Source organism: Bombyx mandarina, chromosome 07, assembly GCF_030267445.1.
Source record: "Bombyx mandarina strain Sakado chromosome 07, ASM3026744v2".
NCBI classification, from domain to species: Eukaryota; Metazoa; Arthropoda; class Insecta; order Lepidoptera; family Bombycidae; genus Bombyx; species Bombyx mandarina.
In genome coordinates, this window is record NC_143214.1 from 9437534 (window position 1) to 9465372 (window position 27839).

Below are 27839 nucleotides of genomic sequence, written 5' to 3' on the forward strand. Positions count from 1 at the left end.
GAGATTATATTTCATCCCATATCATTTCATTTAATTTCATCCCAGTTGATTAATGTCTCAAATTAATCATCTTCATTTCATTTCACTCCATAATAATATAATTTTTCATAAAAATAAATTTAAATAAGACATGACTTAAAGGTCTTAGTCACCAGGTCATAAAATCCCTTAAAAAAAACTTATTTCCTATACTACCTATAGTGTGTGATTGTATGATTAAGTGTATAATCTATGGTTGTATGAATTTGTCATTCATGCTTGGCTGGTTGTTTTACATTCTTTGCAATTCGAAGGTTTTTTTATAGACACCCTAAAGCTTGAGATAAACAAGCAGTGAAAACATATAAAGTGCTAAACATTGATTTTTTTCCACCGATACAGTGATGTGAAAGGCCTAATCAAAGTGGCGAGTGGCAACTATTGCGTATCATGTAACCCGTAGTTTATATTCTGTTACATACTGCATCTAGTTTACTGGATTCACGTACGTATTTTGGCAATTCAGAAAAACTTTCAGTGAAATTTCCCCAAATTTAAGCTCTTGAGTTAGTGCTGTGGAGTAGAATAAGCTGTACAAAATTAAGTATTCAAATTACTAGTCATTATGAGATAATGTCAAGGTTTTTCATGACCTATACACTACAGTAGGTACTGTGTAAACAGATGATAGTAAGAAACATACATGCAAATACTTAAATGATTTTTCGGAACTAATGTTTAAAAATTTTATAAATAAAAAGTATTTTCAAATTGGGAAAAGGAAATTATAGTGAATCTTTGATAAATTAAGATAGATTTGACATAATCAAAAGCTAATTAAATATTTCTCTTGTGTTCTGTTGTTGTCTACGTTTTCCTTAGTTGAATCATCTTGTATGCAGTGTTTTTGGCTAATGCTTGTTAATCTAAACTTGTTATATTGTATTTCCATCTTTAATAAATTCTTTTAAAATCCTTCTATAATGTATTTGAATATTAATAATAGTAGAATCAAAATTGCATAATTTAATGTCATGCTATCTAAACTACAAGAACGTCTATTAAGAATGAAAATGAATTAAAATTAAAGAGCTATGTCATGTGAATAGTCTCACAATGATACAAATTATAAAATAGGCTGATTAATATTTACAAGAGAAAAATTCTTAAATGATTTCCACAATTGAACAATCTATACAATAAATTCTTCTTAGATCCACATTCCTACAAAAGTAGTCAACTTGATGAAATAATTTACTCCCAGATATCAGTGCCGCTGTTTAAATATTCTTGTTTATTTACAAATATTAACCTTTTTTTTTCTAAAAGACATCAATAGCATCTCATCAATAATGTAAATAGTGCTAATGTTTGGAGCAAACATATAGCATGATAATTAATTAAATACATGATGAAATATGATAATTAATACAGTTTCTCAAGATCTCAAATGTATTGTTAAAGAATTCTCACAATACCGTCTTTGGTAGTTTGTTCATTAGCAAAAGTGAAAGTAGAATCATTTGTAATGTTTGCAAATACAACATATAATCGTTATAAGTCACACACATATATATTATAAAAAAAAGAACAAAACATTCCTAAATAACCTAAAAGTATATGTTTATTACCCGCAACACGTTTTGTCAGATTATAGAAATAGAGTTATCAGCAACATGCTTTGTCAAAAAGTACATATATATTTATATTTCATTTTTAGTTTCAAATGAGCCAAGTTGCTTTGGTTCTTTTGGTAGTCTGAGTTTGCTGGATCGTCATCTTATAGATTGTACGCCCCACTAAGCTTGAATGAGTAATAATGAAAGAACTCCTACAGCAAATTTCAGTTCAGCCCATTCAAAAAAACACACAGTACAAGGTTTACAAACGTATCTAAAAAATCAAATAACATAGTTTTTTGTTGATAAGTAGATAAGTAGTAAAAGTAAGCACGTGTGAACCATTGAACTTTTTGTTATTGATCAAAATGAAAGTTAACCATGATATCTCAAACAGGTTTACACTGTTATCAGGGCACTTAAATGTATGGAATGACCTATTACTGACAGGTCATTGGTATGCTGTAGCCTTTATTCTATCATCATTTGTGAATGAAACAAACATATCGCTTTTGCCATATCAACAACCATTCATACCAGTATTCTTATTTTATTTGACTACTACTTTTCTACTGAACTCTGCTGTTGTGAATGTCCTTTTTTTTAGTTTAGGTGAGCAGCTGGGCTCCAGTTTATCCAATATTAAACAGCTACCAGAGTACACAGAGATCATAAATCAAAAGTCATTACTCATTTTGATATAAAACATTGAACTCAGTTTCATTGAAATAACAGTTGTCCTCCCCTTTAAATCCATACATATGATTTCAATCCCCTGCTGATTATGGTGGTAAGAGAAATGTGCCAAACTTTGAGGGCTCACAAAATGCCATTCTATATGAAAACATACCCAAATTTTTTACCTAAAAGATAACCATGGAGAGATACTTTAATTTAAAAAAATGGATGTACTTATGATGATTTGAATCATGTGATGTACTGATGTTGAATCATTTGAATGATTTGATGTACTTATTGCCATTTTAATAAAAAAAATGATAAATTATTCTGATAGAAAAATCATGTAATAAATTTGTACTTATTATTAAGTTCTTTTGTTCATGCACTATATTTATTTAGTATTAGAAATCATTTAATTATTATGTTGGTATTTAAATAAATATAAGTAAACTGAAAGTACATTGAAATTGTTGCAGTAACTACAAATGTGATACAAAATGAGTTGGCTATTAAGCTCATTGTCGTTGGGGAACAGGCTATCCAAGGATCTTGATCCTCGGATTGACTATGAACCCCATGCTTGCTTCAAATCTTTCTGGAAGCATTGGCAGCAAGCTTACGGCATTATCGTAAAGTCACAGGTATGTTTCTGTTTTATATTCGAATAAATGGGAATTAGTTGATAGTTGGTGTTAGTTGTCACCATGGTCTATATATGTCACAGCATGAACTCACCTCTGGAGACATGAGTTTAAGGTATGCATTGTATGTATCTTAGAATGACTATTAAAATGGATTGCTTTGTGCCATAAACGGGCAGATAATGTTAAAATCTATAATAATATACATAATGAGTTTTTATATTATGAAGTAATGAATTATATAGTAAATACCCATTTCACTGAAAATACCATAAAAAGTTTGTGTCAAGTGAAGTCATGAATGTGCAGATTCTGCATAGACCACCAATTTTTTATTCGTTTTTTCTGTCTCATACTGTACATTCCCATGAATGTGCTCACCAGTGTTCAATTTTAACAGTCTGCTAACTATGCATTCAGATTATCAATGGCATGGTTTATCCATGACTTATATGTAAAACTCAGGTCATATTCTTAGTATAAAATAATACTGTAAAATTAAATAAGCATTTATTATATCAGTTTATCATATATACACTCATATCTAACACAGTGAAAAGGTGCTTTGTTAAGTAGTACAATAAACTTTTCACATTATGTTTGATATATGCCGTATTCTGAAGCGGACTGCACATAGCCTTGCAATTAATAAAACGACCTAGATACGCGAAAGCATGACAGAGAATAGAAAGGACTTGATGTATCATCCGTTTGCCTTCAACGACATGTATGTATATGTTGTTCCACGATCCACTGTGCGGTACTGGTCGATTGTTTTTCACTTCTTTGGCTACAATGGTCGGAAATGCAACTATTTTCAACATGGTATTTTGAACTATTTTCTGGTGGTAGGACCTCTTGTAAGTCCGCATCGGTAGCTACCACCACCCTGCCTATTTTGGTCGTGAAGCAGAAATGCGTTTCGGTTTGAAGGGTGGGGCAGCCGTTGTAACTATACGGAGACCTTAGAACTCATATCTCAAGGTGGCGCATTTACGTTGTAGATGTTTATGGGCTCCAGTAACCACTTAACACCAGGTGGGCTGTGAGCTCTTCCACCAATCTAAGCAATAAAAAAAACGCGGGTATATAACTGTCTATGTCTAATGTCTATGTCCAGCAGTGGACATCTGTGGGTTGATATATAGATAGCATACAACATACATACGAAGAACTACTGCGACTTCATTCCCTTATTAATCAGTGGATTAAAGTTGTAAAGTCGATCTGTAAGTAAAACTTATTTCAGCCCCAACATCTCCACGACGATGTCCTCGGCGTTGTGAACCACTTGGAGCAGATGACGACGCTTTTGGAACTAGAGGCGAGAGCGCGGGAGATCAACGCTACAATGGCTGAAGTGTCTTGTCTTGAGCATTTGTTGGGCGAGAACCTTCTCGATAAGCTCTACGAATGGGCCATTTGTACCGGAAAGTGAGTAATGTTGTTCCTATTTTAGATTCACGGAAGCTTATCGGTTATCTGTTGTGGCTACCAGAAATAAACTTGTGAGTGATTACTGGTGGGAGGAAATTTTTGAACAGACAGGCATGTACTATGCGATTTGGCGAGTAACATAGCCGTGCCATTGAAACTTGGATCATAAGTCTGAATATAGATGGTACACATTTGTTTTAACTTGTCTATAAATGACAACCCCACATGAGAACTCAGCTAGTTTCAGTGATTGATGATAGTTGGGGTTACAGCTTCCCTCATAGTGGTTTTCTTGATTAGTCACAGGAACACAGCCAAACCTCTGTCTACCTCTGAGGACACTCAAACTTCATTTGAAGAAGGATATGTCATACCTCTGGAAAGACATACCGTTCAATCCAGTGCGTGTAGTCTGTAGTGTATTTATGCATTGAAACCCACTATGGATCAACAAATTCATGGAAATAAGTACTTTTATATTGCACTTCATAGTACCCACTTGATTAATACAAATTTCAATTTTGACACAATATCACAATATAATGTTATCATCGCTATCAATATTGCTACTTGTGTTTCATTCAGTGGTTCGTTCATTATAATTCTTATCGCGTTTCCAACTTAGTCGAACTTCCAAACAAAGGGATGATAAAACAGTTTGTTTGTATGTTTCGTATTCAAGTCTCATACGTTCAATTAGCTCAGTACATATAAAAATAATGTTTTCATTTGTAAATATATTTTTTTATTGCTTAGTTGGGCGGACGAGCTGTCGGTCCATCTGGTGTTAAGTGGTTACCGGAGCGTAGACGCCTACAACGTAAATGCCGCCACCCACCTTAGACAAGAGTTCTAAGGTCTCAATTTTACAGTAATAATAATAATAATAAATTATGATGCAATTAGCAGTTATATCTAGCAATAACAATTTATCGGCGTTAGGTCAAACAAATAGATTTTAGTTTAATAATGTTAATTAACATATTAATTAATAATGTAATTAACAATTAGTATTATATTATATTTTCGACACCATGCTGTGTTTGTATTCAATATTTATGATATAGTAGGTACTTGAATAGTTATGTGCACATTCTCTTGATAAACTGAAACTCAGTGAATCATACACATTAATTGAGTATGTTTATTTATTTTGGAAACTTAAAGTAAAATTATCAAAGATTTACAAGTTTGTATTTACAAGGATTATTCATACAACCAAATAAAATGAATGAATTATTATCTGGTTGTGCCTGAACTGAATTCATGAAAGATTTTCTGTAGGATAAGATTAAGTATACAACTTAGTGTGTAAAAGGGTCGGTCGATGCATTCCCATTGGGTTAACTTTAGGCTCCAGTATCTACTTAACAGAAGGTGCATCTGTATGTCAAAAGTACTAAAAAGTGGCCTAAAACTAACCATTTTAATAATATATACATAAATAAATAAATATTTACTAACAATCACGCCACGTTAACTGGTCCCGTGATAAGTTGGTAAAGAACTTGTGTTACAGGTACCAGATAACGGATATAAATGTAAGATTTTTATTATACACATACATATATTTAATATACATCCATAACCCTGGAAAAGACATTTATATTTATCATACAAATATCTCCTCTTGACGGGATTCGAACCCGCGACGCCCTTGTGTAGTGACCACGTCACTTGCCACTACACCAGACGGCCGTTAAACATGAACGAAGCTGACTTGAAAAGGCTGCTAAATCTACTGTGTTAGGACGTTTTGTGAGTACACAGGTAGGTACCACCACCCTATCTGCCGTAAAGCAGTAAGTGTGTTTCGGTTTGAATTGCGGGGCAGCCGTCCTAACTATTCTGAGACCCTATAACTCATATCTCATGGTGGGTGGCGGCATTTGCATTGTAGATGTCTATTGGCTCCTGTAACTACTTAACACCAGGTGGACTGTGAGCTTGTCCAACCATCTAAGCAAAAAATAATAGTAATAAAAATAGACAATTGAAACTGAATGAAAGTTTTTTTTTTTTTAAATAAATATTTTTTAGTCGTGTGCTTCAAAAATGTTTAACCGTCACTTACAAGGAAGGCAAGATAATATTTAAGTAATAATCCGTGCATGAACTAAACATTTCGTGGGAGAACCGTTGCCGAGAAGTCAAAGAGTTACGGGTTGCCGACCACTGCGCTAGACGATTCTGTAAGAGTTGCCACAAATATAGAATACGCGTTTTAAATATATTTTGTTTCACGAATATTTTTTTTTTTTTAAAAAGGGGGAGATATAGTGTGCATCTCCTCTAACCTTATATTTGTAATTGCACACACTAAATTATGACAGTATTACACTAATTATAATTTTTTTAAATCCTTTTTACAACTATTAGAATTTATTGTAAAAAAAAGAACATAATATTCCTAACCTAAAAGTACATGTTATTATCCGCAACATGCTTCGTCAGATTACACAAATTGTCGACTTGAACAGTTCTCTTTTATTTTGCCTACGTCACTCCCATACAGTAGTAGATTTTTAATGAATACCGTGTTTTTTCAGATACGAAAATGCACTACGTCTGGAGCAGCTCAAAATGTTCGGGAGTCTGGTCAGCTATTACAGCACGCAGGTATGTATTTGATGTTACTTATTAGGAGGTAATTGCTTGGTGGTTTGACCCGGATACTATGTGCTTAGTGCGAGTTTTTTAACGCTCTCGATATCGTAAAAGTTAACTCTAATTTGTATGCAGTTGGAACAGCGCCCCTAGCGGCAAACGTTTGAACTGTATACAAATCTGAGTTACTTTTACGCTATCGAAACTCGTACTAAGCACACTGGTTGGCGCAAATACGCGCTAATGTTTCCGTGCAACTTGTGTGTGTGTGTGTGTGTGCGTGCGTGTGTGAGTGCGTGCGTGCGTTCCTACGTAAATAGTAATGAAAAGAAACAGTTGAGATTTCAAATATGTACTGCATATTTTTTAAGTACACAAACTCTGAAAATTATTAAAGTTTTCAAACCAGCACACTTCACTCTGTTTAAAACTGCCAAACTCATATCATTTGAATTTCCTACACTAGCACTATTTCGGTTCGTCTTCCAAACTATAACTTGCTGTTAACGTAGTGTATATTAGTCAGGAGTAGTGTTGCTATCCGTTGTTGCACTGAGGTTCAGGTGACCACTTAACATCAGATAGACCATGAGCTCGTCCATCCATCTTAGTAATAAAAAATGTAAAAATGATATTTATTAATTAGCTACCCCTAATTTTAGGAGTCTTAGTCTAGTCTTAGGAATCTTAGGAGGCTCAGATGGCATAAATCAAACCATTCATTGTTACGGATCCGTATGTTCTTATAATTAACTAGCTGTACCCGTCCGCTTTGCCGGGCATTTAAAATTAACATTATTTCTCACGCCCACAAACATTCTCATCATTAACGCCCCCACAACTGGTGTAGGGAGTCCAACGCTCATATAAATATTAGCTTATCCATTAAGTACATGTATTTTCTACATGGATACCAAGTTTCAAGTCAATCGGATGCACGGTTGAGTAGTTATAACGGAACATCCGTAAAAAACACTGTAGATTTATATATTAGTATAGATACTTATTATACCAACAGTAGTATAGCAGTTTTACTTGGGTCCCATTGCTATTGTACAGCTGTATTTGAACAGGTCTTACGGCCAAATGTTGAAGTGGCGATAGCTTTTGGTAAATCCCAAACTTGTATCGATAAATATAAACAGACTAGCTGACCTGGCAAACTTCGTACTGCCTCAATCGATAAATAAAAGACCTAAACTTTTGTATAAAATAAACTTAAAACAAACAAAAGGAATCCGTCCGACGGGGGACACATCAAAGGAAAAACACAATTGTTATTTTTATTTAATACTGAGCATTTTCATATTTATTACTTTTAAACCTTCCCTGGACTTCCACAAATAATTCAAGACCAAAATTTGCCAAATCGATCCAGCCGTTCTCGAGTTTTAGCGAGACTAACGAACAGCAATTCATTTTTATATATATAGATTATCACGAATTTTTTAAATAATTGGAATAATATTTCGGACATTTTCGCCAATTATTAAAACGCTTCGATTAGTTTGACCCGTATCTATTTTATATATCCATGTAACGAAGCCTTCGAAATTACCTTGATTTTCACCAACTTCAAGACAGGAGAAGGATAATAATCCTGACTTGGATAAAAACATATGATTTAAATTTTTAGCTCGCTTATTTTGTTTTTTTTTTTTTACTATATTTACACACATAGTAGTATCGACTCGATTGCAATTAATAATGTTTTTAATTTTGGTATTTATTTTGATAACTTTTTTTTTGTTTAAATAAAAATCATTTTTCTTTTCAGGTAATCGGAGCCGAACCCTTTCTCAGGCCATTATTGAAACTGCTCAGTGGCTTTAGAAATGAATTGCCGCCTCCTAATCTAGAAAGTGAGTATTGATTCGAATAGACGACCTCCTGTATGTGACTATGTCAAACCTTGGAACAATATGACGGTGTGATGAAAAACATCAAACCCGCAGTGTTGAAGAATTTGTCTAATGATTATTTACCGGCGTGGGTAGTTAGTAGCTTCGATCTCCATACCAGACAAACGTTTGTGTGAAGACATGTCTGTTTGCTTTTGGTCTAAATATTTAATATATCTAAGGGTGAAAAGCTAATTGGTATTAGCATCAACAGTTCGATGTTTTTAATTGAACTTCAATCAAATTTCTTCTTCTTCGTCGCTTTCTTCATTGCTGAAGGTCGTGTCCCTGAAACTTGACCGTGGCCTGTCTCGTGAGCTGTTTCCATCTCGTCCGGTCCTCAGCTTCTCGAATGGCGGTTGCGACTGGCAGCCCAGTTAGGGCGGTTATTTGATCACACCAACGGCTAGGTGATGATCGACCGCGGGGTCACTTTCCTTCTACTTTGCCCGTCACAATCACTTTATCCAAGTTATCTGACTGTCGACGGGCAATCAAGTTTACCCCATTCGAATATCTGAAGAAGATTTTTATGATATTTTTTATCCAAATATTTAAACTTAATTTGGTTCTCCTGTAAAGTTAAAAAAAATATCGTTTAAATCAAAATATAGCCTTTCACCTCTCGGTACGTATACCACTTCGATAAAGCGGCACGACACGAGAACCCTCTCATCGTGGCCGCCGGTAACTACATTCCCGATCCTGCGGACAGAATGGAAAGCAGTCGACGTCGCCCAAAACACGTCATCTCGGATCCTCCCGATCCACTAACGCTGCTTCTAGGTACTTCAAGCACCGGTCACCGATCTCGTCGAACCCGTCGCTAGCGACGAAGGGCTCGACGAGTAAATTAACTCTCAGACACAGCCCACTGAGTTTCTCGCCGGATCTTCTCAGTGGGTCGCGTTTCCGATCCGGTGGTCGATTCTGCGAAGCACGGCTCTTGCTAGGGTTCGTGTTAGCAACGTCGTCAGGTTTGAGCCCCGTGAGCTCACCTACTAGTTAAGGTTACGCTAGAATAGCCTCTCAAGGCTACCAGCTTAGGTAGGAAAAAAAAAAGGTACGTATATAGAAACGTATGTATATCGAGTTATTAGTTTCGATAGTACAGGGAATCCTAGTTGCGGGCCGGATGATCGTTTGTGGCTTTTCTTCGGTTATTTATTTATTTAACATGGACATTAATAATCCTCCTTGCGTCGAGTTCCTCAATGCTGAGGGTCGTGACCTTTACGAAGTGCTTTTGTTTGGACTATGTTCCTCAGTCCTTCCTGTCATCTGCGTATTGGATAGCGATATTGATGCTGGAGTCCAATGTCGTCTTAATGTGATGACCAGCGCATGGGACTACGCCCCTAGGCCTCTTTCCTTCCACTTTGCCGGGGATAAGTAGTCTTTCAAAATTCCAAACGCAGCGGTACAGCGGTTATTAAATTAAATTTAAAACCTCGGACTTATATGAAATATGATGAGCGGATCCATGAGAGTCCTTTTGTTATTTGGAGTCGGTTAAGAGGCAACTATATTAATGCGTGTATTTAATTTTCAGGTCAACTAGTGAAAGTGTTGAATCAGATCTGCGTCGCCTTAATGCAGAATATGAGGTTTATTGACCTCTTCTTCCTGACGACTCACACACACGAGCGTTCTCAATCCGAGTAAGTTGTGTTCTTTTATTGTAGGAGACGATGCCAACATTGAAATTTTCAGCAAAATAAATTATCTCTTTGTCTCCACTTTATTCCATTAGGTGGGGTCGGCCCAGCGATTTTTTCTATTCCATTCTCTTCTATTAGCCGTCATCTCAACACTCACTCCTCTCTCTCTCATATCGTCATTCACACTCTCCATCCATGTCTTCTTCGGTTGACCTTATCCCCCTCTACCTTGAACTACCATTTCCATACATCTCCTAGTCACATGTATCTTCTCTCTACGCATCACATGTCTATACCACGCTAACCGTCCGTTAACCTAACCGTTTCAGCAAAATCTATTAAGATTGATAAAAAAACAAATATGATACGATGTTATGTTGTTGTTGATTATTATATGTAATGTTTACTGTATAACACTAGGTTTGTGTTCCTAATTTTTCTTTCCTTCTGCGGGCCTACAGGAAGAGATTTCAACATGAAATAAGTAGTGCTCTTGTACTCTGTATCCTTATTGTCGTGTTTCTTCTAACAGCTGTGTGTACAAAATATATTAAATAAATAAGTTGCATCTACCATCTACTTTAGATTTTATTGTGGCTTTAAATTTCAGATGCGTACTTATTGATTTTGTTCGGTATACGATGCTGTTCATTCCAATTGCAATATTGATAAGCTCATGGCGTTTGATATCTTATGGTACCGAGCTTTACTTGTCTATGACACGTTTGTCTTTATCAGTATTGTTACGCGCTAGAGTTCGTGATAAATAAAATTTCACCAAAATACAGCTTAAAACTGTATTCAACACTTAGAACACTTACACACTTCACAAACACTTTAAAACTCTCAATTCGCTTGTTCCGCTTCGCTGCAGGTGATCCGTTTGCTGTTTCGCTTCGAGTAGAACCGATTACCGACTGCCTACGTGCCCTGCAAAGCTTCTATAGTCGATACATCATCCCTAGAATTATCTAAAACTAGCGACCCGCCCTCGCTTCGCTTCGGAAACATTAAAACACACATGAAACCAAAAAATAAAAATAAAAAAAGTAGCCTATGTTCATCAGGGACAATGTCGGCTTCTAATGGAAAAAGAATTTTTCAAATCGGTCTAGTAGTTTCGGAGCCTATTCGAAACAAACAAACAAACAAATCTTTCCTCTTTATAATATTAGTATAGATATTCCACACATCTCTAGTAGTAGTTTCCGCTATCTGACAATAGATGGCGTTGTACTTCTCGAGCGTTCTAGGTCCTTCGATATTCGTTCGACTATTCGGCGATAGATGAAGTTACTCTTGCCGGCGTAACAGTATGTTTGCTTGCAGGTTTATATTAGTACGTCTGCTGCTGTCCTCCGTCCACCGGGAGGGCAGGACGGGCTCGGCAGCGCGCGACGCGTTACTGCTCTGCGCGAAAATGTCGGCCCGGTGTGACCAGCTCGCGGACTACATGTTGGCTGGCAACACCTGCCCCGTCCTGGCAACCGGTATGCTCGTTTTGATCGTTTATGACATCGTTACTAAACGGATTATTGACATTTGATTTGATCGTAGTCACTTGAAATCGTCATGGCCTATTTAACATGAAATAATAATCGTGAGGTTACAAATACATATTCTTCTAGTCGTATATATTACTGTAAATATACTTGAGACCTTAGAACTTATATCTTAACGTGGGTGGCGCATTTACGTTGTAGATGTCTATGGGCTCCAGTAACCACTTAACTCCAGGTGGGCTGTGAACTCGTCCACCCATCTAAGCAATAAAATAAAATAGAGTTACCGCCCAAACTCGTTCTTTTATTCATAATTTGTTGATAGTGTTTAACGAATTAAAAAGTGATCCGGAAAAAATATAGTTTTTTCATTTAAATAAATAACGTTTTTTTTTAGTGTACTTATATTGATTTAAATATTATACACACAACACTAGAAGTGTGAGCGAGAGATCCGATACGTTTATAAGTGTGAGCGAGAGGTCAGATAAGAACGATTTATGGCTCAGTTCGCACGTTTGTAATGGCCAAAGTATAGTTTCCTTCCTATTCGTGTTTGCTGTTTGGATCACCCTTCAACAACCGATAGTACTATTGTGAAGAAAGTAAGAGAGAGGGGGGTTATCTAGAACAATTGCTCGGAGCGCTCCTCCGCCGGATTGTTGATATGGTTTTTAGGGCCTTACACTGCAATACTTTAAGAAAAACATTTTTCTTGTATGCAAACTATCGACTTCTTGTAGCGGACCCCCCTAAACTTATACGTTGTATAAAGTTAAGACATTTAATTATTGTGTAACTGAACACAAAAAATAATAATAATAAATCATACAAGTCTTTATTTGTTATAGACAAATTGATTAAATTTTATCAATTAGTGTTTTCTGAAAATTTACATTAACATATTACAGTAACATATTACTTATCCTATATTTTATATATAGGATAAGTAATATGTTACTGCCGTTTACAGGAGCAATGAGAAACTAATCGAAGCGACGCCATCTAGTGGCCGACGCCCGTAAACGTTTTTGTTGAGTGCTTGAGTAGTTGCTTATTTATAAGTAGTTTATGTTTTTTTATTGCTTAGATGGGTGGACGAGCTCACAGCCCACCTGATCTTAAGTGGTTACTGGAGCTCATAGACATCTACAACGTAAACGCCACCCACCTTGAGATATAAGTTCTAAGGTCTCAGTATAGTTACAACGGCTGCCCCACCCTTCAAACGGAAACGCATTACTGCTTCACGGAAGAATTAACTAGAGTGATGGTACCCACCCGCGCGGACTCACAAGAGGTCCTACCACTAGTAATTACGCAAATTATAATTTTATGGGTTTCATTTTTATTACACGATGTTATTCCTTCACCGTGGAAATCAATCGTGAACATTTGTTGAGTACGTATTTCATTAGAAAAATTGGTACCCGCCTGCGGGATTCGAACACCGGTGCATCACTGAACACGAATGCACCGGACGTCTTATCCTTTAGGCCACGACGACTTCAAAATACAAATGTGTATTATCTATGGTGGTTTTGCAACGTTGCAGGTCTGAGCGGGCTGTACTCGCTGCTGCCCCGGACTCTGGACGAGGGCGTCTACCGGCTGACTTCTGATGACGTCAACCACGTGCACAAACTGACGCTCTTCATCGACTCCCTCGAGTTCTGTAACGCTGTTGCACAGGTATTGTTGTTTCTTCGTTAGAGAAAGAAAGATGGAGAGAGGGGGGAGGGGGGAGAGAGAATTCTTTTTTGTATACAAAATAAATAAACTATACGAATATTAAATACAAAAAAAGTACAATTGGCGGTGTTGTCGCTAAGAGCGGTCTCTTTCAGACAACATGGACAAAAACCATTTGGAAACGAATTGCACGCGATTTACCTATGTAAATACAAATTATTTTCAATTTTACATATAAATATATTTGTAAATATACAAATATGAAGCTTAGTTAGTTTAGTTAGTACCGATTTTGATGAAATTCCTCATGGAAATACTTGAAATAACTGTGTTCAACTGGGGGGTATGTGGAGGGGGAAGGGGGGTCACAATTTAAAATGCAAGTAAAGCTGCAGGCGGGTAGTAGATTATAATGTGCGGTCCTTATTGGCGTAACAGCTACGCTCCGCCTTTAAAAATACCGCGTTCAGCAAACTTAAGCCGGACGTACTTACCCGCACCTGGGACTTAAAAATATAAAACTAGAAATTGGGTATAATTTTTTTAAATTGGTTTTGTATCCGTTGACGAAATTTAAGTGTAATCAGTTAAAAAGTTAAAACTGATTTGAAATGAGCCGTTTTATTTATCATAGGTACCTGCGAAGTAACCAAAACCAAAAGAGGAAATGTCATGCATAAAATTAATTTAAACCTTATGATATCAGTTAGTACGGTCGAGTTTTGATCGTTCAACGAACACTACCCGTAAATAGAGTGTTCTAATATTTTAGGTAGCCCACGCATCGATAAAGAAGCATCTTCTGGACTTGCTGTACCAAGGATTTCTGGTTCCAGTACTGGGTCCGGCTCTATTGCAGGTATGTGTCAGCGGCTACTGGGGGCTGGCGGGACCTTGTGTTGCAATATTATTAACGATTGAGCTCTCTTTACTGATAACACAATCGTAGTGACGTCATGAAATATCACGCGATATCTATAAATTAATACGTGAAGCAAAAATTTTTGGATCCTTTTTTTAAGAAAATTGAGCGGACTGAGGAGTATGAAATTTCTCACACTTGTAGAGTATAGAAAGGAGTGCAGAATGCTAATTTTTTTAAAAATTATGCATAAAAACATTAAATGAATTAAATAAAACATTACACTTACCACCATGTATTTGACACATTTATGCATGCACTCTCTGTTTATTGTCAAACTTTTGTTACTACTTAAAGTCTGGTCAAATTGAGAATAGATTAATATTGTTTCTCTTTAATATTATTTGTCTATAGTGTAGTTTTGGCGAAACCTGTGATTATAGAAGTATAACTATAGAAGTATAATAAAGTAGTAAGTCTTTGACAATAGAACCATAATAATGCTTAAAGTACCACTAGTTGTATTAATAGAGTTGATATAGTCTTAACGGTTTTTTATCATTAATTTTGAAATACAATACTATGTATAAGTTTTAAAATCATATATATACTTTTCATTATATTTTTTTGTAACCAAACAGCGTCTTGACCAAAAAAATATAAATTTGAAAGTCAATATATCCAGCTGAATTTTCATAAAAACGTAGCATACATATAAAAACAGCAACATTTTATTTCATCCGAGAAGACTTGGCAAGAATTTTTACAAATATGTCAAGAAACATACGATAGTTATTAGTAAAGAGATACTTAATACCTACATGTTGGAATGGCGTATGAATTACTATATCGACGCTTGAAAGGCAAACGTGACTAAGCGACAATGCGTGAACTTTACAGTAGACTAATTATTTAAAGTTGAAAAACCTGAAAAAAATTCTATTTTATCGAATCTAGCTGTAGGATTGAAATGATTTTAATAGACCCAGAAATATATATTTTTTGCGCATCGAATATGGTTATTGCCTATCGTTTGTGTAGAAAGCAGTTATTGTCACTTAGTCACGTTTGCCTTTCAAGCGTCGATATTATTATATTCTAAATGAATTACACCGAAGATCTTTTTGCACATTTGAAATAACTAGTTAATCATCCGTGTTCAATGATTTCTATGTATTTATGTATAATCTAATCGTACGAGTGTTTGTTTCAGTTTTGGGAGGCGAGATTTCATTAATTATGTTATATTATATTTATACTATGAATTATAATGAAATTAACTTTTTTAATTCAAATCATATATACATAATGTGCATCTAAAATGTATATCGAGGGGTGAAAGGCTATATAAAGGAGAGCCATTAATTTTTTTTTAAATTTGGAAATAATACTGGTGGTAGAACGTCTTGTGGGTCCGTGCGTGTGATGCAGTAATGCGTTTAGGTTTGAAGGGTGGGGCAGCCGTTGTACTGTTTAATCTGTGACCTTAGAACTCTTGCTCAAGATGGGTGGCGGCATTTACGTTGTAGATGTCTATGGGCTCCAGTAACCACTTAATGCCAGGTTGGCCGTGAGCTCGTCCACCCATGTAAGCAATAAAAAAAATATAACAAAAAAACTTCTTCAACTATTTGAATAGAGTGAACTTATTTGAAGTTCAATCAAAAACTTTGAACTGTTGATGCTAATATCAAATGAAACATATTATTAACCGACTTCAAAAAAGGAGGTGGTTTTCAATTCGACTGTATGTTTTTTTTGTCTGTTACCTCATAGCTTTTGACTGGGTGAATCGATTTTGATGATTCTTTTTTTTTATTAGATAGCTGACGCTTCCCGTGTGGTCCCATTTTAATTTAGTCCAGTTTTGATAATGGTATCCATGAGAAAACCATATAAGTCTTAAATTTGCATTAAGTACGTGCGCGACAAATAGATGAATAACTCAATATCACGCCAACCGATTTAGATGATTATTGTTTTTTAGTGCATTTTAATTTGGTTTGGAATATCTTTTTTTTTTCTATTTGAAGTCAGTTTATGTCTATTTACAATTATTATTAATTACAAAGATAAATGTCGCGTATTAAGCGAAATATTTCTGAAATCAAATATAGCCTTGCACCGCTCGATATCATTTATATAGACACGAATATGTAACGGAATGCTAAATTTATAAAGTGTATATTATATAAAATGTTGTCGTATTTAAAATATTTATTCGTAAATAAACATTGATTGACGTAAGTGACGTCAGTGGGCTTTTTGCACGCACGGGATATGGACAAGAACATCTGGTATGGGCCATGCAATTGAACATAATATGTACGCGGTTAAGTGACAGTACATATATATACTCCCATTTATGAATCAATACATGAAAATTCTCAATAAAAAAATGGTGCGTGTGTAACTAGGTTCACGGAAAAGAAGTGACACTTCTTTTAAGATGTTTTCTTAATTTTTCATCCTTAAATTAAATTTCTCTTCTTTCTTTCTCTAATAGAGAATGCTGTGTATAAGAGAAACGTCCTAGCTTGTAATGTCCCTTTCTCCACGGTCGAGTGGTTCGCGAGACGCTCTGTCTATTTTCTCACTCTAGCTCTTCCTAAATTGTATCTTTTATCTCTAGCCGTAACGAAGATAAGTATAAATTTAACTCTCAAAAGTCCTAAAGAAGTTTCACTTCAAAAAAAATTTATAAAAATTGTCTTTGTCCACAATTTCAATGACGTATTCTAAAGTTAAAACATTGCCTGTGTTCAATAGAAATCAATGTTTATTGAGAGTTTTCGTGTAAGTAATCCCGTTTAAAACATTATCATTGTGCGTTCGCTTTTTGTCATTTCCCATTAAAATTTTTCGTAATCGAGTTGATCGCTTCTATTATTGTTTGTGTTTGCATTTTTGTGTTTTTATTTTGTTTTGAAATCGTTGCTGAAAATGCCTCGCTTAAAGAATAGAAACGAAAAAGTCTCATTCACTATCGGGTGCAATGTAATTAATCCATGCCCTGATCTGAAAGTGGAATTTTTTAAACCACGTACGGATACTTATCCTTTTTGGAAGCTTTCGAATCCCCCCAATATGTTATGTAGCAGTTCCGAAACCTTCCCAGCGTCACGTGAGGCCATAGACCCTAAGCATATATCACAATCAATGACCATGACGTTATCGTGTTCGTGTTATACGCAGTTCGATCTTGAACTTGATACAACCAAGTGATTTTCACGAATATTTAAAATAGGGCCAAATTCAGGAGAGACTTATACAAGCAATTTAATTTTCTACTATGCAGATGCTAAACTAAATTTCCAATTTTTCTTTGTTTTGCTTTTGAGTATTAACAAATTGATTTATCCGTGTATCTAATTGCTCCTCGCACGTAAAAAGCTCCTATCCCCCCTCCGACTGTCACTCAGCCGCCACCTCCCCCCTACACGAAGCCTACTAACGTCAATCAATCGGTAGACGAAACCGGGGCACTTGCAGAGTGGCGCCAACGAGCAAGTGACTGCCATGGTCTACCTTGAGCTCATACTGCGGTGCGTCACCGAAGACGGTCTGCTGAGGGCGGTGCTGCATTTCCTCTTCATGTACGAATATGATGAGGTCAAGATCGTTGATGTTCTTCTGAGACGACTGGAGGGGACCTCTCAGGTATGTGAAGTCATTCCCAATCCTGCGGACAGAATGGAAAGCAGTCGACATAGCCCTAAACACGTCATTACGGATCCCTCCGATCCACTAACGGTGCTTTTAGGTAGCTCAAGCACCGGTCATCGTTCTCGTCGAACCCGTCGCTTGCGACGAAGGGCTCGATGTGTAAATTAACCCTCAGACACAGCCCACTGAGTTTCTCGCCGGATCTTCTCAGTGGGTCGCGTTTCCGATCCGGTGGTAGATTCTGCGAAGCACGGTTCTTGCTAGGGTTCGTGTTAGCAACATCGTCAGGTTTGAGCCCCGTGAGCTCACCTACTAGTTAAGATTCCGCTGAAATAGCCTCTCAAGGCTATCAGCCTAGGTAGGAAAAAAAAAGTGATGTAAAAGGTATTGCACGATTGAAGATTTCAATTGGTGGCACCGTGCCGTAAATCCTTATGATTTTTTTCTATGCTTTTCTTTTCTTTTCTTTGTAGGCAAACGAGTTTACCGCCAACCTTATGGTAAGTGCTTACCGTCAATGACGTCAGCAATGCTAGGCGCACAGCCAAATTGCTGCCTACCATATAATCGAAACGACTTTCTCGAATAGAAACTCGAATTGTGACTTCTAATGGCACTTCTTTTAGACGAGTCTATGAGCACACACTCAACATCAGACGAGCCGTGAGCTAGTATACCTAACTAGAATATTAGTGTAAGAAGTCTTTAAAAATCTGTAATAATTTATGAAGAATGGCTAAATAGAGATCAAGTCTTGTCTCTGATAATAGAGAATGTGTTCTTTCATGTGTGCCGTCACCGTTTGTAGATTATACATTTAAGTATTTAGTATTACCAGATACTTCACTCGACTCCAATAAAAAAGAGGCTACTAATTTAACTTTTATTTTTTTAGTTGTCGCTTGTCTCGCTCGCTCTCATGGAAACCCTGATCGACTTGAACTCTGAGGACGTGGCTATAGAACTCATCTTCAAGCATCTCCTCACCGGGAGCCACTTGTCGCCGCCTCATCGTCATAACATAGCCGATCCGGAGTTGTACAGAGAGGCCGCAGTGGCTTTCTTAGATCTGTCGCCGAAATGCTGTTCGAGACCCGTAGAGAAGACGAGACAGTGGGTGAGGGAGCTCGACATGAGCGGAAGGAGAGTGTTAGACTTCAGAAGAGAAGAGGAAAGGGCAGTGAACGGGGTTCACGATGAGATAGTCATGAAGAATCTAGTCAACGAGGTTAATTTCAATTATGGGGTGAGCATAACGCATTAATATATAATATATTATAGAAGTCGTCGTGGCCTAAAGGATAAGACGTCCGGTGCATTCGTGTTGAAGCGATGCACCGGTGTTCGAATCCCGCAGGCGGGTACCAATTTTTCTAATGAAATACGTACTCAACAAATGTTCACGATTGACTTCCACGGTGAAGGAATAACATCGTGCAATAAAAATCAAACCCGCAAAATTATAATCGTAATTACTGGTTCCTATTTCTACCGTGAAGCAGTAATGCGTTTCAGTTGGAAGGGTGGGGCAGCCGTTGTAACTATACTGAGATCTTAGAACTTATATCTCAAGGTGTGTGGCGCATTTACGTTGTAGATGTCTATGGGCTCCAGTATCCACTTAACACCAGGTGGGCTGTGAGCTCGTTCACCCATCTAAGCAATAAAAAAAAAGTTTGTAGGTTTGTCTCCAATGCATTCTGAGTTGCAGTCATACCAAAATACGGACTATTATGTTCTAAGCTTGGCTGTATTCTATGGCGTATTTTTTTAAATTGGTTTTATAAGGCATTTGAGTCGTACCACCTGATTTTAAGTTACCGACGATCATGGCTATCTATAAGACTTTTGAAAATTTTTATGTGTTATAAGTGTTTTTTTACACTTGCATTTCTTATTTTCTTTGATTTTCGCGTCACATTATATGCGTGGACACGAAAACTGTAAAATATTGAAAAAGTTGGAAATAATTTATAATGACAGTGAGAAACGTGATATTAAAATGTAATGATGGTTTTAAATACCACTGAAGTTTTTTTTATTGCTTAGATGAGTGGATGAGTCACAGCCCACCTGATGTTAAGTGGTTACTGGAGCCCATAGACATCTACAAGGTAAATGCGCCATTCACCTTGAGATATAAGTTCTAAGGTCTCAGTATAGTTACAACGGCTGCCCCACCCTACAAATCGAAACGCATTACTGCTTCACGACAGAAATAGGCTGGGTGGTGGTACCTACCCGCGGGGGGGGACTCACAAGTGGTCCTACCACCAGATTAATTCTAAGATAGATAATTTTAAGATTTCAAATTGCCGATGCCAAAATCCATTGCTTGTTTCAGAACCCCAACGAGACCCTGTACGGTAACTTCCACGCGTACTTGTGTCATGCGCGATTCACGATCATATCGCGGGTGATCGCGTGCAGCAATTGGAGCTCGCGATACGAGGCCGTGACGTCACCGAAACGAGAAACGAACAACAACAAAGAAACGAGAGAGACAGACGCACAGGCCAACGCGAAAGAGCAGGACAGCCTTATTTCCATCTGCACCAGCGATTACGATACGTTGAAGACCAGCGAAACGTCTGAAAAGGAACAACACAGTCTGACCTCCCTGACGGCGTGTCTGTCAACCCTGAACGGCGACGAAACAAAACATATCGACAGCAGTGACGTGAAAGATCGAGATGATTTATCGATAAACCAAGCTAGTGATGTGAAAGACGCCGACAACGTATCGATAGGTGAAAGTAGTGACTACGAAAGCTTTAAATATAAAAGCGAGGAAGACGGTGATAATTTCGCTGAAGATTTGTTCAGGAAGAGTTTTCAGAAAGTACAAAATAATAGATTGTATGAAGTGCCTTTAGTTAGGAATTGGAGGGCGAGTGTCGAGTCGATTATAGGTCAGTTTTATTCAATGGAAACTTTCGTTTGAGCACAGTATGACATTTTTAAGATGAAGCTTATTATATCAAAGCTCTTTTAAGTCTTATAAGATACAATAGAATTTAAAAAAAATGTGTTAAGTAGATAATTTCACACTATCAGCCAATCGCCGCGGGACATATGCCTCCTCTAAGGTTCGCAACAAGGACCGCTCCTATGGACCCTTGCGACCTTGAATGTGTCGACGATCCACCTCGTGGAAGGACTATCCACGTCTTCCAATACCATATCAGTTTGTGAAATTTATGGTTACCGTTCGAAATATATGCAAATTTAAAAAGGCCCAATTTTTTTGAACGGATGCAACAGTGACCACACTCGCTGTATTTGTCTACTAAACTTCCGCTATGTGTAGTAATGATTTCCTATTCCCACAGGACCGCTCCTAAGCAGCTTATTAAAGAAGTCAGCAACTTTACTCGAATCCGACCTGACGGCGAACTGTCTCGTAACGGGAGTTATATCGAAGTTAGCCTCGTTTCCTACTCCACTACTGACGGCACTGCTACTCTGTCCTGCCTTCGTTCTGCCACCCAATGTGCCCTCGTTGTTTCAAGTAAGTACTTTAAAGCTATAGCAATAAGGCTGTTTTTATTTATTTATTTACATAAAAGACACAAGTAAAAAGAATCAAAATCTGGCTTCCAACAATAAGTTATGTGCGCACGACAAAATAAGACAGTGCTGAATTTGTACAACAAATTTCCTTACAAGTATATACGACAAAACAACACGATAACAAAAACTAATCTAACTTATAATGTAAGGAAATAATTTTATTCACAATATACAATTACACTACTAACCTATTACTAACGTGGAGGATGCCCTTGAGTCTGGTTTATCGTTTAACAGATACTGCATACGCTCAAAGAGGAGATAGACGAGCTGACAGACGGCATCGAGAACACGGGCGAGCTTATAGATAAAGCTCGAGTTTTCCTCATACAGAGAGAGTTGGCGCTGATGAAATCGCGGGGGCCGACAGCCGATGATAGTAAGTCAATTTTATTATACGCAGATATTACGAAAGACTCAGAGAGAGAGAGAGAGAGAGAGAGAGAGAGAGAGAGAGAAGAGAGCTTTATTGTATACAAAATAAATAAAAATGCAAAACATTAAATACAAAAAAAAGTATAATGGGCAGTACTATTTATTCCCCTGAATTTATTCCTAGTTATTAAAGGCACAAGGTCGATTATTAAACTAACAATCAAGTTGTAAATGTACAGACCGGTTACGTGTAATATGTACGGAGCTATTTTTTATGATTTTTACGCCAAAAATTGGATCTGATCTCATGATTCTGAGGGCACAATTTGCTGGTGCTTTTTTCCTACCTAAGCTGTTAGCCTTGAGAGACTATGTCAGCGTAATCGGGCGAGTAAGTGAGCTCACAGGGCTCAAACCTGTCGATGTTGCTAACACGAACCCTAGCAAGAGCAGTGCTTCGCAGAATCTAACACCGGATCGGAAACGCGACCCACAGAAGATCCGGCGAGAAACTCAGTGGGCTCTGTCTATGGGTTAATTTACTCGCCGAGCCCTTCGTCGCAAGCGACGGGTTCGGTGAGGCCGGTGACCGGTGCTTGAGGTACCTAAAAGCACCGTTAATAGATCGGGAGGATTCGTAATGACGTAGAGCTGGTGCTAAGGGATTGTGTAGAGTGCACAGTGCCAGGTTGAAAACAAATTGATACTTTGACTTTATATCTCAATAAATGTTGGCAATGTTCGTGTTGTTAATTTCTATGAGATCCAATAACCGCTTCAGTTGTTTTCTAACTAACTTCAGACTACTTTACTATAGAAAAAAAAAGGATATTCCTGCATATAAGTAAAATCGAAACAAACTGGCAATATTTTTTCCATTTGCACTCGAGCGGTGAGTAACTTAAGTTGTACAATATTTTTTGAGTTTCAACGGTTGTGATGTCATCAGGTCAGGCACATCTACAAGACACGTCAGCGCACAAACAAGAAGATTCACCGTTCCGCCGCGTCGAGTCGAAAAGGCGTAGCATATCTAACAGCATCTACACGATGTTCGGAAGAAGATTATCATGTAAGTAGTTTTTTGTATTGCCTAGATGCGTGGACGACAGCCCACCTGGTGTTAAGTGGTTACTGGAGCCCATAGACATCTACAACGCAAATGCCGATATCCACCTTGAGACATAACTTCTAAGGTCTCAGTAAAGTTACAACGGCTGCCTTACCCTTCGAATCGAATTACTGCTTCACGGCAGAAATAGGTGGGGCACCTATCCATGCGGACTCACAAGAGGTCCTACAATCAGTAATTATGCAAATAATAATTTTGCGGGTTTTATTTTTATTACACGATGCTATTCCTTCACCGTGGAAGTTATCGTGAATATTTGTTAAGTACGTATTTCATTAGAAAAATTGGTACCCGCCTGCGGTATTCGAACACCGTGGCATCGCTAGATACGAATGCACAGGACATTTTATCCTTTAGGACACAACGACGGCCACGTATTTGAAGGGCCTCACTAATATATCAGGTAACGTAAGTAAGGTAGTCCTTGATGGTTATGTTTTTTTTTTTTGAAGCTTCGTCGCCGTCACAAAACAGTTCCAGTCCACAGTCTATCCCTAGTCCACAAAGGAGGCCAATATTCACGCAAGAATCATATTGGAATCAATCGATAACGCTTCGTTCGATACTCAATTCTGTCATATTAGATGAATGGCTGAAAGAATTAGCCGCTATATGCGAAGAACAGGCTCTCAGATTGTCCGTCGAAAATTACGAGGATGACACGTATACCAGAGCGGTGGCGTTATGACTGAGGGCCAGGGCCGCGAACGGCTTCAAGAAAAACGATCAAACGGTCCATGGACGTTTAGTCGATACTTCGCTTTGATTGTATTGAAGTTTTTGTTTAGTCGATCTTTGTATCGCGGTAGCGACATTTTTTAGTTGAAATTCGACGGATTTAATCAATGACTAATAGAACAACGATATATTATTTTAAGCCTAATTAAATGTGTTTATTTTCGTTTTGTAGCATATATGTGGATCGCTAGTGTAAGTACATAAAGTGTCAATCGATTTTAACATCGATGTTTTAAAACTTTAGATTATTTGTCAGTGTTTATAATAAATCGGATTGTTGTGATACTAACACATTTGTTAATAACATTATCAGATAAGATACAGTAGGATAGAAGTTCAATATTAAAAAAAAAATGTAATGTATTGTTAAACAACCAACTATTACCCAAATGCGCGATATTTTGTGTAGTGAATGAGCAAACGAAATATAACTTAGTTAATTAAAATTATTAATCGTGGTAAATTGCTTAAATTCCAAAAAAAGCCCCACGATATAAATCTTAAGACGATCAGCGTCGTAACTAATAAACAAAAATAAAACAATACATATCAACACTTATGAAAAAGTTCAAAAAAAGTTATTACAGCAACAAGAAAATCCCAGGTAATGATGTAATGGAATAAAACATTTAATATTTTTAAGTACTTTTGTACATTAAACCGTATTTTTTCTATCGAAAGTGTTTCATATATCTATGTTCGTTTTCGATTATGGGTTACCTATTTTTCCCATTCGCATTTAAGAAAATTTATTTAGGAATGAAATCAAATTATGAACAACAGGAAAAAAAAGTTGTAAAATTATTTAAAGGACTCAATTCAGTCATTACTACTACATACTACAGTATGACAAAGCGCCGTGTGTAGCGATGAGTTGGGCCGCACTTTCCCTACCCTATACAAATTTTCTGACATTTACATAAGACGTCACAGATAGTGTATAGACAAATTTTATATTCTCTATAGCTTATAAGTTTCAAGAGTGTCCAATTGTGTACAGCTCATAGAAGCCGCAATGGCTTTATAAAACTAATTAATTAGTTTGCTACGTTAGAACAATAATTTAGAGAAACCATTGTCGTGGGATTGTCACGATAAGCATCGACACTCGGATCTTACTACACATCATAGTACTGAATTTTACTTATTAAGCATCACATACTTAATACTAAGTACCTAATAAATTTAGTTTTTAATATTCGTCGCAATTCGTTTTTTTATGTAATATATTTAATAACGCCAGAATGCCATGTAAGTAACGTTAAAACTGTGATTTAGTGATGTTCAAAAAACATTTTTTAATACGTATACAATTTATCGATTAATATTTATATGTATTTTAATACGAATTTGAATATCGATTTGAAATTATTGTTGTATAATATTTCATGTTTCACTATAATATATGTTTAGTAGTAGATATTATTTACGTTGGTTTTGAATTTGGTTTTGTGTTATTTTTGTGACTGGAGTTTTATGCGTATCATAAAATTTACTAACAACGTATTAGATTGACGCGAAATGTTTAAATGTTTTAAATTTACAAATTTTATTATGATAACTGGAAATTTTATTGTTAAGTTCTAATAGTGTCTTGCACGACCTACAATAAATATTTTCTTTCAAAGTTTATTGTTGAATTAGAAAAAAAAAAGGTTTTTTTTTTAATTGTTTTTCACTTCGAAAATAAATTCCAGGGATATAAGATTAATATTATGATTTGTATTGTGTTTCGATTAATATTTATAGAATTTATTTTCTTTTATTGTAGAACATTGTTTAAGTAATTAATTTGTATTGTGTTATATTATACAATTTTATATTATGTTTATTTTTTGTAGTTTTAGTGAGTGACTTATCGGTGTTTGTTATTTTCGTGAAACGATTAGTTGATTCGCTTTTTTCTGCTTTTATTTTAACGAAGACGTGTATCGATTGTGAATTAATTATATTTTCAATTAAATGAACAGTTACTTAAATTAACGTTTTAAGGTATTTATTTACTTTTTATTTACATATTTATAAAAATGCTTTTTGTGTTTTCATTTACTTTTATTAAATAAATTGTATTATGTTTTGTGGATGAATGCGAAATGCTAGGATTCTCAATTAAAATAAATTACCATATAGAAATAGTATGAAAATGACGTTTATAAACTGTTAAAAGCTGTATGTGAGTGCTCTGTACCTATTGATTCAACAGAAATAATAATATTTTAAAGTAGATAACATCTCATAAAGCGACCGTAATTTATTTAAGCTGAAAATGACGAATAAGTTCATAAATATTTACTTTTATTTATAATTTTCAGTACTTAAAATAATGAAGATTAAACGGGTCTTGGAAATTAGAAATTCATTACCTTCTGATCCCCAGACTTTTTATGTCTTTGTCTTACTTGTCTCCTAAACCCACTTTTTTAATCTTTTAAACTCAATTATTTATTACTTATTATTTCATCCTGAAATCGTTAGAACGGAAAGGTGTTTTGCATAATGTTAGTATTTTAATGAATATGTTTATTAAATTAATTTTCCCAAGATTACAGCTACGTGATGTGTCTAAGTACATTACAAGTGCAATACGTATCTTATAAGATGATTTGTCAAAAAAATTACGATTGAAATTAGTGTACAGAACCGTGCAAAAGGCATAGAAACCTTAGAATAGTCCTAGTAAACATTAAATTAGATCTTCCTATTTCTGTTATCGATCATTTAAATGCCAAATGAAATTCACTATTCGAGGAATAGGTAGCTAAACGTTTCGACCTAATGAATAAAAGAAGAATAATGTAATTATTAGAGAATACACTCGTATGAGCTTAGTACGTGTATGTACCTATTTGTGGGTGCTCGGCGAGTGTCTTATAAAAATAGTGTCGATCACAAAGATCGATATTAACTATTTTAGAAGTCTATATTAAGACATCACTAGTTAAATCAATTTGACATGTAACTATTGTGCATTAATGTTAGGTTCCTTGTAGATTTAAATGTAGTTTTTTGAAAGTGAAAATGTAGCCGTGAACAAACAATCCTGGTCAATGTAAGAAATATCCAAGCGTTCAAATATTTAGTTCTATGGGTTTGTGGACTTTCATTGATACATATATGAATCGTTGAGTTATGGAAATTTTATTTGATTCATTAAGTTCGCATAAGTTTATGAACACAGCAATTTTATATAGCAGATGATTAATATAAAAATGTATATTATATATAATTGATGTTAACGCGACATAACAACAAAACTTTTAAATAAATTTAGTGCTAAGCTGGCGGATTATTCGCCTCCAAAACTTCACATTCAGGGCGTTTTAAGGTGTAGATATCATATAGGCCAGCATTGATGCTGGTGGATATTTTAACCTAAAAAAGATTTTACTGCAAATGGTGAAACTCTTATTATGAAGTGCTATCACATGTCCTAATGAAAATGGATACGTCCTTCTCCGTCCTAATATATAATACGTAAGTAAATAACTCTTGTAACTTATTCGTCCTTTAATGTAATTGAAAATTATTAAAACATAATTATACACATGTCGATTGGCGAACTAAAAATTAACTTCGATAAATTCTATCAAGGTTATGAATTTGAATGTAATTAAAACAACGTGAATTTTAGTTTTGTTAAAATAAGTAAAATTGGCAAAGGCACAAAATTATTCTAAATAAATAGGACTGTGAAGCACAATTGTAATTCGTAACGTTTTATACCTGAATTGGAAATTTAGGAAATAAATGATTGATAACAGTGATAACATTGT

The 27839-nt window shown here is 36.0% G+C and overlaps 1 protein-coding gene across 2 annotated transcripts; it reads left to right on the forward strand.

The window, feature by feature from the left end:
• Positions 1-202: 202 nt before the first annotated feature.
• LOC114239287 (FHIP family protein GF15501) lies at positions 203-27833 on the forward strand. Of its 2 annotated transcripts, none has more exons than XM_028169429.2 (16): positions 203-484; positions 2756-2920; positions 4170-4354; positions 6907-6976; positions 8742-8826; positions 10418-10526; positions 11856-12016; positions 13584-13720; positions 14493-14579; positions 18054-18242; positions 19144-19494; positions 20593-21160; positions 21581-21759; positions 22059-22200; positions 23146-23268; positions 23781-27833. In XM_028169429.2, exons 2-16 carry the CDS (start codon positions 2777-2779, stop codon positions 24014-24016), a joined length of 2766 nt encoding a protein of 921 aa, XP_028025230.2. In that variant the 5' UTR covers positions 203-484; positions 2756-2776; the 3' UTR covers positions 24017-27833. The 2 variants fall into 2 exon arrangements, with proteins under 2 accessions (XP_028025230.2, XP_028025231.2); XM_028169430.2 differs by having other exon boundaries at positions 18075-18242.
• Positions 27834-27839: the final 6 nt, after the last annotated feature.

What these genes read in the sequence shown, in the direction of transcription:
- LOC114239287 (XM_028169429.2), top strand. Translation starts at nt 2,777, where the DNA reads ATGAGTTGGCTATTAAGCTCATTGTCGTTGGGGAACAGGCTATCCAAG. An exon ending in TGGGCCATTTGTACCGGAAA is followed by an intron (nt 4,355 to 6,906) that starts GTGAGTAATGTT and finishes GTGTTTTTTCAG; the next exon opens with ATACGAAAATGCACTACGTC. An exon ending in TCTGTAACGCTGTTGCACAG is followed by an intron (nt 13,721 to 14,492) that starts GTATTGTTGTTT and finishes CTAATATTTTAG; the next exon opens with GTAGCCCACGCATCGATAAA.